We start from the raw sequence: 13,323 nt of genomic DNA, 5'->3' as shown, positions 1-13,323 counted from the left end.
CACAGTCACTGATGGTTTGGGGTGCTATGTCATCTGTTGCTATTGGTCCATGGTGTTTCCTGAAGTCCACTCGGACGTTCACCATCTTAGAACACTTGATGTTTCCCTCTGCTGACAAGCTGTAAGGTTATGCTGATTTTGTTTTACATCAGGACTTGACACCTGCCCACAGCACCAAAATCACCAAAAACTGGTTAAATAACCATGATATTATTGAGCCCATGGGGAATTTATGAGGAACTGTAAAGTAGAAGATGAGAGACACCAGATCCAGTATTCTGGGCCTCTATCAAAGCAACCTGATTTCAAGAACACCTCAGCAGAGCCACAGACAGATCGCCTCCATTCTACACTGGATTGACACAGTAAATGCAAAATGAGCCCTGAACTGGTATTTAGTTAACATAAATGAACATACTTATCAGACTTTTCATTTCTGCAATAAAAATCATTTTTTGGGGGTCTTATCTAATATTAAAATGTTATAAGACACTGAATTCATGTTCCATCAACAATAAGCTAAAACCAACACAATTGAAATATTTAATTCTTAAAATAGAAGCCATTTTGCATACTGAAGCAATAGATGAGTTTCACCTTTTGGATTACAGCACTGCAGGGAATCTACTTTTTCCACAATATTCTTGTTCAATAATATGCATCTATATATATTACTAATTTCAAATTCAAACATCTAATTGAAAGTCTTAATTTTATAGACTTTACAGACTATTATTATTATTATTATTATTATTATTATTATTATTATTAAGTGACTATATTTTTCAGATAGGTTTTTATTTTTCAAATTAAATGAGTCATGCCTCAACAAGATCAAATCACAACTCTTGTAGAAACCCGTGTACTAGGGACCAAGCTTGTTCCCTGTAAAGTGGTAAATTGTACAGGTAGATTCTCAGTCCTTGATGATAACTGTGTTCATTAGTTTTTCTATTTTGTCTTCTCATAAGCTGCTCACCACCGTTCAGATAAGAAATTGTTCTGTTCTTCATTTGTTCCTATTTAACCATGCAAATGTGCCCGCCTATTTTGAAGTGCTTCCAATATGACTTTATCATATTTAATCATTATTAAAATAACATAAAATGTGACTTTTAACTTTTCCTTAACACAAAAGTACAAACATTTTTCAAAGAGCTTTCGGTGTTTGGTTGTAAAGCTGAATATTCCCGCGCACATTTATCTGCTGACATCGCTTTGATCTCCTGAAATCTTTGTGTTTGTAAGACCTTCTGAATGCAGCATGTTTGTAGCACCTGTCCTGCGGAGTGACTTCAGTGAACTCCCATTTGTCGTTAAGTAAATTTCAGCACTTTCAATAAATATTTTATATAATAAAATTATTGTAAGAAAAGTGTGTCTGTATTTTTCTTCTGATTAATGTCTGACTGAGGATCTTTCAAAACATAAAAATAAACAAACAAACAAAAACAACATATCTTTAATCAAAATACTCTATGCAAATAAGTTTTTGCTCAGTTCTTTCATGCCTTTACTTGTGGATCTAACAGTAACATGCCAGTAACAGATCACATGTCTTTTTTTCATGTAGGGCACATCCTCCTCAGTATAAAGCTGAGCTGATCCCTCAGGTGCCTCACTCTCCAGTCATGAGCTGTGGTCATGATGCTGTCACTGCTCCTCCTCTTCATTGCTCTCTTTGAGCCTGTGAATCTACAGGGTAAGTAACTCTGTTTTTGGTAGTGATGCATTAATGGATGGTGGTTTTAGTAAAGATTTGCTTTTCTTACAAAGCATGTTGCTTTTCCATAATTAACTTTCCATTTAAAATGATCAGCAGACAAGTTTGCTGTTTAAGTTTCAACATAGCTGAACTTGTTCACGTTACAGTGCAGTTAATACAGAGAACAGGTTCTGGTTTATTCATGATGCCAAAGACTCTTCAGAAAGTTTGAACATTTACTCATAAGATGTTAATGTGTAAACTCAAGCTGTGCATGTAAAAGCATGAATGGTAGTTTGTTATCAAACCCATTTTCACCAAATCAATTTTGTTTTTGCCCATCACTGACGTAATTTGATCTTTTTCACCTTTAAATCTTTAAAGGAGAAAAAGAAAAAAAAAATTCTGTATATATCCACGTCATAACAGCCACACCTAAACTTTGACATCATGTGTAAATTTGTGTGGGACCAACAATGAAGACTCAATATGAAAACTCTTTTCCTTTCTTTTCTTTTTTTTTTTTTTTTTTTTTTAAAGCAAAAGCATAAAACCTCTATTTAAAAATTGGAAGTACAGACGACAGGATGGGTTTTGAGCTCAAATTGACAAAATTATTTTGGAGAAAAACATCAGGGTAGAATCAATGATACTATCAACAGAGAACAGGAGAGCAATCTGAACTTACATGACCCTCTTAGTGATAAGTAGTTGCATTATTTGGGTGTTTTTCCAAATTTGGAAACTTTTCATTTGATTTTTTTGAAAATCACCAGGAATTTGAGGTTTTTACATGTACTGTATGTGTGACAAATTAATTTAACTAACAAACAAACAAACAAACAAAAAAATCAGAAATTTTCAGAAAAGTTCATTGTGTATGGATCTTTGGAAAAGCGCACCAGCTGTGTCTGTGATAAAATTTGGCGGCTGAAGAATCTATACTATCTTGCTGCATCGGGGGGCTGTTGTCAATTTCATATGAAGCTTCTGTGCGTCTCTTTTGGTTGTGTGTTTTATGTCTATCCCCAAACAGCATACAGGGTGCCACATAAAAAAACAGTAGTAGTAGGATGCTGTGTAGTTCAAAGGAATCAGGCAGTGGTGGTTCAAAGCATACTGTTAGATTACTGGAGAAAGGTGTGTCACTCCCACTGTCTATGTGTCTGATTGTTAGTTTGATTCCCAGCTTGGCCTTCTGTGTGGAGTTTGCATGTTCTCCCGTGCATGCGTGGGTTCTCTCCCGGTATACTTAGGCTTCCTCCCGCAGTCCAAAAACATGCTCCCCAGGTTATTTGAGCACTCTAAATTGTCCCTAAGTCTGAGTGTGTGTGTAAATGGTTGTCCGTCTCTCTGTGTCAGCCCTGCGATTGGCTGGCGACTAGTCCAGGGTGTACCTCACCTCTTGCCCAATGACAGCTGGGATAGGCTCCAGCCACACGCGACCCTGAACAGGATAAGCGGTTAAAAAATGGATGGATGGATATATATATAAGTTGAATAAAAATAAGATTATGAGGAAGAAGAAAACAACTTGGGGTTGTGAAATAAAGAATTAAAAAAAACTAAAAATAATGGGTTCTTACATTTATTTCTACATGTAAATATCTTAATATTCAAAAATTTTACTGAAATGTTAGTCCAAGAGATGACTCTCTATTTTCTCTGACAATGACAAAATGTAAATATGGTTTTAGCCAAAAGGCAAGAAATGACTGACCTATGAAAAAAAACACATTAAAACCACATTTTCCCCCAGTTATTTTTGGTGGGCTTGTTGTTGTGAAGGTGTGGTTACATGTGTTAAAATGAACCCGCTCAAAAAAAAAAATACTGCATATATCCTTGTAATATCCATGCAATCAACCTTTTACAATACACATAAAACACAACACACCTCAAGCTTTCAAAGAGAGCATATAAAAGTTGATACAAAGACCCAGCAGTGCTTGTGCTCCTTTTTTACCACATGAAATACTTAAAAAAATGAATTTGCTTTTCAATTTGACCAGAAAAAAATGCACATAATCTTGGATTACTTCAAGAAAACAAAACAAACAAACAAACAAACAAACATAAACAACAAAAACAACAACAACAAAAACCTAATCAAACAAAAAAATTAAGGGCGCCTCAAATCCGAGACTTTACTTTGATTTTTTTAAAATCTCCTTTCATGTCAGCAGGTGATGTAAAACAGCTGATTCTGAAGGGCCAAAAGCAGCCATGTGAGGGCCAAGTGCAAGTCTACTATAATAACCAGTGGGGCTTTGTGGGGGACACAAAGTGGGATGAGAAGACTGAAGAAGTGGTGTGCAGGAGCACTCACTGTGGGAAACCAGTGAAGAACTCCACAGGCATCACATTTCGGCCTATTGACAGCAAAGTGTGGCTCAATGAACTGGGATGCAAAGGAAGCGAGGGGCATCTGTGGGAGTGTGAAAATCCTGGATGGGGCATCAGCGAGTACAGACCCGACACGGTTAAAACCATTAAATGCTCCAGTAAGGCAAACCTTCATAAATTACATAAATCCTTTATGCACCACAATAAAGGCTACTTAGAATACTCTATATATATATATATATATATATATATATATATATATATATATATATATATATATATGTGTGTGTGTGTGTGTGTTATTGTGTCTTTTTTACTACTTTTGTTTCTGTAGGGAAAATAGAAATTAGCCTGGATGGGTATAAATGTGCAGGAGCGGTAAGGTTTACCACTGGTGATGGCACGACTCCAGGTTACTTCTGTGACCAAAACTGGGGTAAGAATCAACAACATGCTACCAGCACTTTTAAAGACTATGTGTTCATGCAAAAAGTGTGTTACACAGAAAAAAAATTATTCATGCAACAATTTTATATTACATTATATTGTATATCATACTATATTATCAACAATAGTGTGGCCACTGGATGAACAGAACTCAGTGGTGGGTGGGTGGGTGGGACGCAACCGTATTCAAGAAGTTCAGAAAAGTAAAGGTGGTGAAATTTTACAAAAGAATGAATTGTATCATATAACTGAATTTTATTTCATTTTATTTTTTTATTATTTCATTTTTTTTAAACTATGTGTGTGTGTTTGATATCAAGCAACCAAGGAAGCCAACCTTCTATGCAGCAGTCTCAATTGCGGTGAATCGAAAGAGATCGTCAAACAGCGGTGGTTTGGTTGGAAAGATTTCCCGAAATCAAACAAAATGGAGATCAAGTGTGCCGGCATTTCAAATCTGAACAATTTGTGGCACTGTGCAAACCAAGAATCAGCAACGTGTCAGAACCCTGCTGCTGTTATATGCACAGGTAACACACAAACACACACAACTTGACTCTACTTTTGTTTTGTCACACATCACTGATTCACAACACTGGTCACTGAACAGGTTTCCAGAGACTGCAGCTCAGAGGAAATGGATCAAATGCGTGCTCTGGGCGACTGGAACAAGAAGAAGGCGATACGTGGAACCCTGTTAGAGAGGAAAGCAGTCCTGATGCTTGGTGCAAACAAATGCAGTGCGGGACATTTCGTGACAAGAACGTCAGTGGGGATGGAATAAATGTGGCATGTTCAGGTAAGTTAACTTGTGGATATTTAAACCACACCTTCTCCAGAACTGATTATTTAACAGAATATGCAGGGGAAACAATGTCAAAGTGTTTTTTTATGTATATCTATCGTTAGCAGAGCCAGCACCACAAGCTTCCACTCCCGCTAGCTGGTTTACATCCACTTACCTTTACTGGTTGCATATTGCACTAGACTTGTACTTTTGTCTTAAAACTGTTTCTTTTCTTATTTTACATGTTATTAATGTTTGTCATAACTTCTTTTTGGCTTTACAACCCACAGACAAAGTCAAAGTGGTCCTGAAGGACGGCAATAAGGAGAGCAGGTGCTACGGTGCAGTTCATATTGAAGTAAACGGTACAAGTCGGTCTGTGTGTGGCTCTGGATGGACTGAAAAAGAAGCTGGGATAGTTTGTCGAGAGAAAGGTTGTGGACGAGTAAGTTAACATAATTTCATTTCAGTTATACTCATGCCAACAATTTCTTTACTTCAAGATTTTGTTTTTTTATTGCTTTTTGCGCCCTCTGTTGACAAAGGATTGTGACTTAGTTTTCAGCTGATTTTGACCTGCAAAGTGAACGTTTTTGAAGTTTTTGAAAAAATCTTATCTTGCTTTATGTAAACAATAAAACACATCACTTAGTTTTGAAAGTTTCCAGGAAAAAGTAAAAAGCCTGTTTCTTTAGCTGAGTAGTCTTTGTCTGAAACCTGCTCCTTCACAGTATTTGTATATGATATACTTCATACTGAGACTGCCAAGCTTTTGTTGTATCTTATAGACAATGAAGAGGCATCACTTGAGCTGGGCAATATATCCTTAAAAAAAAAAAAAAAAAAAAAAAAAAAAACTTAGATTCTTCAATACCAAACCTGATTTAAGAATTTGGAGGCACAGAGCCTGGTCATTAGTGATGAAATGCACCGTCAAACTCATAAACAGCTGCATATGACTGGCAGTCTTTTTTTGGCATAATAAGATGACATCCCCTGCAAACATTTATTTCTGCTGTAAAAGCAGTCATTTTATCAATGGTTAAGAGCAGTCTGGTGGCTTTTGGAGACAGACTCTAGTGGACAGATGAGAAACTACACTTTCTAAAATTGGCTTGAATTTTCTACATTGTAGGGGGTCGCTTGGTCTTTACATATTAAAGTTTCGAATTCAAATTCGGAAAAATTTATTTATCCCAGAGGAGCAGTTATAGGCACATAGAGCAGCCAGTAAACAATGTTAACAACTGTAGATAAAAGATGAGAAAAACAATCAGCAAAGAGTTCAGTATTTCATCTAAAAACTTAGGCAACTGTTTAAAATGCTTGCAACTGAATTGCCAAGAAGTCTCTATCAAAATGCCTTTTTCTCCAAGAACACCACAGAAAGTTTAAATAATTATCTAAGTTTATTCATAAAACGCTGTTTTTGTTGTATCTCCGTAATTTATCAGAACTAGATGGCAGTAAATGCAAATGATGGAAACTCTTCTGTTTCAGTTGCTCAAGACAACACCAAGAAGCAAATTCATAAATAATGGGATCATGGACAATGTGAGATGCTCGGGCAGTGAGTCCTCACTGTGGCACTGTTTAGCCAAACGTGACATTGAACCTTTTCAATGTAATTCCAATGTCTACGTAGTTTGTGCAGGTGAGCTTTGGTGGTAAAATCATAATCTATCATTGTTGAAAGAAAAGGCTTCTTGATTAAAGAGAAAACAATCGGTGGTGGCCAAGTTGTAACAGCTGTTAGGTTATTTCCTGATACTAGTACAAACGGTTATTTCTGTATGGAGTAAGGTTTCTTCTGTGTTTGAATCATGTTTGACTTTTCTCCTGCTGTGTCTTTTGTTGCAGATAGTGTAGATGTGAGACTGGTGGATGCTCCTGGAAGCTGTGCAGGGAGAGTGGAGGTAAAATATGAGGGCAAATGGCAAAGAGTCGATAAAAAATCATGGACGGATTCCAACTCCAACACTGTCTGCAGACAACTACAGTGTGGAGAAAAAAGACAAAACAGTGACTCTGAAGAAAAATTCAGCCAGGGTTCAGGTGATTTCCTACCTGTGGCTATACAATGTAAACAAAGTGCCTCAAAAATAGCTGACTGCATGAAGAAGGACCCAGTCAGCTCAGTTGGGACGAGAGAGGCGGTCGGGATAACCTGTGAGAGTGAGTATGATTTGTCAGAGATGGAAGAAGGAAATACAGACTGTCGACATATTATTCTCATATTCTGAAAATGTTGCTTTAGCTAACATGCTAGCAATCAGCTGCTCAGCGGACACAAAAGAAATTAAATGACAGAAATGTACAGCCTTTAGCTGTAAACTCTCTACAATATGTGCTTTGGAACTAAGATGCTAATAGTCATTGGAATTGCTGCTGCTATACATTATTTAAATAGGGGGGATTATGCCTTCCCATATTTTAAACATGTACATAAAGTAACAATGATGGATGCTCATGTTAAAGTTGTGCAAATTTTCCAACGAATACGTGTTCATATTTTGTAGAAAATCCTGAATCTGTCCCTAAACTGCTCAAAAGCTTCATTTTGTTTCAAAAAAAGTCATGAGACTTCTTTAAATGATGAGGTCATCGCATAATGGCCTTTTAACTTGTTCATGACACGTTGGAAAAGTAGGCCTTAAACATGTGAATGTGCCTAAAAGCTCTGCCCTTAACAGGCCTCTGTCCAATCGGAGGAAAGAGGGTTAGTCTGGTCAGTTAACTTAAAGAGACAGCACTTAAAACATAGTATTTTAGACAGACTGAAATACATGTTAATTTAAAATCTTGCAAAGCTTCTAAGGGGCACTAGAGTAAAAGTATAAAGCCTCAAAAAAGGACAATGCCCCCTTTTTAATCTGAAGTAATACAAGCAGTATTCTGTAAAAAGCAGGGATATTATGCGTTCTTTTTATCTGACAGCAATGTAAGAGTCAAATTAAGAGTCACTTTATTAGCGAATATCTTGTCCTTATGAATCTTGAGCTCATTCTTATTTTGCTCACTCTTTCCCACACTTAATTTGGGACAGTTAAGACATAAAAACCTCTATTTATAAGCAATGTTTTCTAACCCTAAAACCCATTCAAGGACTTTCAATACCCTAACTTTGACTACTCTTTTAAGCCTGGATGAATCTTGACTTATCCTTACATGCTTTGTGAAGGAAGCATGCTTTTTGTTACAAGTAACTCCCAAAGAAAAAGGTATCCAGGAGGTCTAGGTTCTACTGAACTAAACAGAATCTAACTCATAGAATAATCTGTTGGAATTTTTGGCTCAGAGGAGCTCTGAGTCGGGTGTGCTGGTTTATAACTGCTGATTAATTCAAGTCAGAGCAATGACGGCACAGTACTTTGGTGAAGAAAATCTTCTGGAGGAATCTGTTCAAGTTTCAGGAAAATTCTTTGTCCTCTCATTTTAAGACTGATTTTGACAATCTGTAAAACTTTTCAGCCTCAACAAATCTTTTCATCCTTCTTTCCTTTTTTTGGGCAGAGGACAAGGTGGTTTTTCTGCAAAAATCCTGTTCTGGCATGGTGGGAATAGAGCACAATGAAAAAACCTACTGGCTCTCGGGATCTAACGAAACATGGAATCAATCACTTGCAAACACGGTGTGCCGGCAGATGAGCTGTGGAGAAGCCTCCAGTATCAACTCCACCCCAAGAGAGAAGAAGAAAGAAATTTGGCAAGAATCTTACAAATGTCTGTCCAACTCAACATCACTATTTCAGTGTGACAATGTGACACAACCATCAGATCACAATGATAGTATTGCTACTGTGAACTGCACAGGTAATGTCACATGATCTGAAAACATAGAGATAACATCTACAAAGATTTAAGATTCAAGAGTCTTACAACTTTTACTTTTTGGTTGCCACAACAGGAAAATTCCAAGTGAGCCTAACAAAGACGTGTTGGGGAAATGTCAACGTATGCACTGGAGGAAAGTGTGGTGGTGTTTGTAGTGACTCCTGGACAAGCAAGAAGGCTGACATGTTGTGTAAAAGCTTGGGATGTGGTCGTGCAGTCCCAACAAACCAGTTTCAAGGAAGCGAAAGAAGCAATATAGCAATGTTTAAGAGCCTGCACACCACTAAACAGACGACAGATCTGAACCAGTGCAACTTCATCAGTCAGAGTAAAGATAAAACAGCATGTGAACAAATGACAGCTTATGTTGTTTGCTCAGGTAATAGCGCTTATTTACATATTTTGTTCAAATATAGAAACAGTTTAAGTGACTCTGCTCCCTTTTTGTCTTTGTTTAGGTGACTTGGCTGAAAATAAATTTTAAAAATGTGTTCAGACTTTTTTTAGACTTTACAAAGCAACAAACTTTTCTGTGTGTTTTTAATGTCTTGTTGCAGATAGTATTAAGACTCAAATCAAAGCCACCAGAGACAAATGTATGGGTAATGTGGAAGTGCTTCATGAAGGCCAGTACCTCCCAGTGTGCAAGGAGGCTCTAGCTGCCCAAGAAACAAGAAACATCATCTGTATGGAGCAGGGCTGTGGTGATGCTGTCAATCTGATCGACACCTTCGGACCCGAAACACAGTCATCTCACATTTCAAATATACAGTGTGCAGCTGACAAGAAGTTATTAAATGAGTGTGACATCAAACTTGCTGACACCACCTGTAGTCTTGCTGGCCTCCAGTGCTCAGGTATGTTTTTTTTTCCTTTCAAATTTCATGATCTAAAAAAAAGAAAAAAAAAAAAACTTTCTTTGGGAGAAGTGTCTCAAAAAGAGAGACCCACATTGATATATATATATATATATATATATATATATATATATATATATATATATATATATATATATATATATATATATATATATATATATATATATATTCCCCCAAGAACTCTATCTTAGCACAAGAAATACCGTCACTTGATTTTATCTATTTAATTATTTATTAAACTGATGGCTAAGTTAGAGGATTGTTTAGACTGGGAACCGGGAAGCAACAGTCTGCGTGCTAACATTAGCATACAAAAAGAAAGCAAATTAACTAGCTAGCTTGTACAGAGCCCCCTACGATGACATTGGTGCATAGGGGACAAAAAAGAAAACAGGATTCCCATGTATTAGGCATGTCATCAGGACAAGAACGTTTTGTGTGCTCGAGAGAAAGTTTCCAGTGTTCACAACATCTTTCCATGAACACAAGACAGAAGGTGTAAATCTGAGACCAACCAGTGCCTCTCCTCGGTGTCTGTTTTCAAAATTTAAATATAATAGTAGAGAAGTTACTTGAGCTTTATTGTTTCATTGTTGATATTTTATCTTCTTTCAGAATTTCAGAAAGTCACATAGAACAGATTCTTAAAAGCTGATTTCAGCTCAGAAAATACACCAGCTTTCACCATGTGATTATTTTCCCTTACAAACACTTGCAAACATCTGGCCAGCTCTTCAGTTACATGTGGAGTACACAGAATGCCAGGGAATGGATTAAACATCACAAAAGAAGACAGACCATGATTGTTTCTTGCTGTGTCTTGAAGTATTTTTTGCTAATTTTAGCTAACTACATGCTGGCTCTCTGTATATCTGTTGAACATATCAGTTTAGTGAGTTTTGTAATCGCTAATCTGTTTCTCCTTTCTGCCACTGCTACTCCTCCTAGGCTACAGGAAGATGGAGCTCATATCCGAGGAAGCCTGCAGTGGCCCTTTGTTTGTTTACCCAGGAGGAAAAAGAAGTGCTGTCTCCGTTGAAGGCTGGACGGAAACTGAAGGGCGGAGGCTTTGTCAGGATCTGAAATGTGGCAGTTTTGGCTACAAAAAATCAATCGAACCAGAAATCACTGATGATTTCTGGAACTCAAGTTTCAGTTGTAAGTCTGTTACGGACAATCCACAAAGCATCTGGGAATGTGAAAAACCATCTACGGCCCCACAGACGAAGCAGCTCTTTATTCACTGTGAAGGTGATTTTTTTTTTCTTTACTTTTTGTTCCACAATTGCTTTGGGGCGTTAAAAGATTCTTTTCCCCCCTTTTGATACATCATATACAAACCAATAGAAACATGGCTTCTATATATGTGTACTTTTGGATGTGGACATGCAGGGCAGATAGAAGAGAGAAAACAACAAATTTAGATTTCCAAACTAGACTGAAAATAATCTACAAACCAAGGCATAAAATGACAAGCGATTTGTTTGACCTCATGAGCTGTTTTGTCATCAGGGGTCTCACCCAGTTCGTTACTGAAATTGTCCAAAAAGTATATTGGAATATAGCCATTGGAGAAAAAAAAAATAGCATTTCCTGTAGGTGTCTTTTGTAACACTATACAAATAGTTGCCAATAAAAGTGAACCGTACAAGCTAAATTTCTACAAAAATAAATCCTTAGTTCAAGAAATGAGTTTTATTTTAAATATAATAAGCATCATTTTGTTAGTTTTAATATAACCTTGTTTTGTTATTTCCTTCCCCAGGTGCACCAAACGTGACTCTGTCAGGGAAATGTGGTGGTGAAGTGAAGATCGACAACATTGGTGTATGTGACACTAACTGGAACATTGACTACTCACACTTGGTTTGCCAGGAGATGGGTTGCAGCAACGCTGTTGCTCACTCCAGTAAAGAAGTTTCCATTTTGAGTAGTAAAGAGTACCATCATGTCCAGTGTGAGCAGTACCACTCCAAACTGGGACAGTGCAAAAGATTCAAGGCCAAGTGTAATAGATTGGTATCAGTTCACTGTGTCAGTAAGTATACCTGCACTTTCTTCAGATGGAGATCAAAAACTTTGCAATGAGAGGCAAAATCTATGGTTTTTATCACAGAAAATAGTTTGATGCAAAGTGTTTTCCAAATATAAAAAGTTCTTGTGAGAAGCAAAGCTATTTCTTCTTTTGTCTAATGTTTATGCTAAGCTAGGATACCTATCCCCAAGTTCCAGTGCTTCATTAACTTTATTATATTATTATATTACATTCTTTTATTTTAAAGCTGGTGTTGTGTTTTTATGTCCATTTATGTTTGTTTTTTTTACAGAAAATGTCAAGTTCAACACCACCCAAAAATGTGGTGGTCAGATTCAGGTTGATTATCGGAACCAGTGGGAAAATCTCTGTGTCGTAGGGTCATTGCAAGAAAAATTTAAAACGCAGGTGTGTGAAAAGCTGGATTGTGAAAGACAGAATACTTCCTCACATATTCCCAACAGCCAACAGGTAAATTTTCCTTGCACATAATTGTGCTGATTACTCAAAATTTGTGTGTTTAGTGTACAGTTTGTCTGTGAAATATCCATCTCTCCGTTTAAACAAATCTCTTTATTTCTTTGTATGACTGCATAACTGAGTTTTTATTTATCTTAAGGTCCGTTTGAAAACCCCACTGAAATGCACAGAGGCTCACGAGGACATCGCATACTGTATCACTCAGGGGTCTTGTGAAGGGAACAAACTAGCTGAGGTCTACTGTAAAGGTAGAGCTGCAAATCATTCCTCAGTGAAAAGGCTGTTACCTTTCCTGCTCCAGAATCACACTATGGACAGGCAGTGAAGGAAAGAACTGATGGTTTGCTTCAGGGCTGATGTTGCTGCTTTGACTGGCATCACACTAGACCATTTCACTGCTTGCTGATGTGTGATACACCACACTTTTTGGGATAATTTGGTTAAATGATTCTGATTTGACTAAATCCCCAAGTGTGTGTGCTTGTTCAGGCTTTCAAAATAAGTCATGATTAATTAGTCGTCAAGTGTGTGACTGACCTGACTTCTGGCTTTAGGCCCTTTCCACTTTAACTCAGCAGGAAGCAAGGCAAAGAAACCTGGCTTGAGCCTTCAGGGGCTGCAGGTTTTCATTTATTAATGTAGAGAGAGTGCGTGATAATATGTAGCTTGTTCTCCTCTCGACTCTCATTCTGCTCCAATCCCCAACACCAACAAGCACAAGGTCAACAAGGTCTTGTCTAAATAAACTCTCAAAAAATTTCATTGTGCTCTTTTTCATTTCAGGGTATGTGACTGTTGTGCCCGAAATAGG

At 37.2% G+C, this 13,323-nt stretch overlaps 1 protein-coding gene across 2 annotated transcripts; it reads left to right on the top strand.

Moving 5' to 3' along the window:
- Positions 1 to 1,638: 1,638 nt before the first annotated feature.
- On the top strand, positions 1,639 to 12,870 carry LOC141799579 (scavenger receptor cysteine-rich type 1 protein M130). Of its 2 annotated transcripts, none has more exons than XM_074681857.1 (15): positions 1,639 to 1,702; positions 3,892 to 4,209; positions 4,386 to 4,487; positions 4,819 to 5,028; positions 5,109 to 5,297; positions 5,576 to 5,730; positions 6,786 to 6,939; positions 7,146 to 7,460; positions 8,799 to 9,098; positions 9,193 to 9,498; positions 9,677 to 9,976; positions 10,946 to 11,248; positions 11,763 to 12,035; positions 12,325 to 12,503; positions 12,652 to 12,870. In XM_074681857.1, the coding sequence occupies exons 1-15, from the start codon at positions 1,645 to 1,647 to the stop codon at positions 12,835 to 12,837; spliced, it is 3,348 nt and encodes a 1,115-aa protein (XP_074537958.1). In that variant the 5' UTR covers positions 1,639 to 1,644; the 3' UTR covers positions 12,838 to 12,870. The 2 variants fall into 2 exon arrangements, with proteins under 2 accessions (XP_074537958.1, XP_074537957.1); XM_074681856.1 differs by having other exon boundaries at positions 1,640 to 1,702; positions 3,889 to 4,209.
- The last annotated feature ends 453 nt before the right edge of the window (positions 12,871 to 13,323 follow it).

The sequence above is a fragment of the Halichoeres trimaculatus genome, unplaced genomic scaffold (genome assembly GCF_033239565.1).
Source record: "Halichoeres trimaculatus isolate MK-OKI-2021-1 unplaced genomic scaffold, fHalTri1.1 fHalTri1_scaffold_11, whole genome shotgun sequence".
Taxonomy (NCBI): Eukaryota; Metazoa; Chordata; class Actinopteri; order Labriformes; family Labridae; genus Halichoeres; species Halichoeres trimaculatus.
Note: the sequence above shows the minus strand (reverse complement) of the source record. Positions and strands in the feature narration are given on the sequence as shown.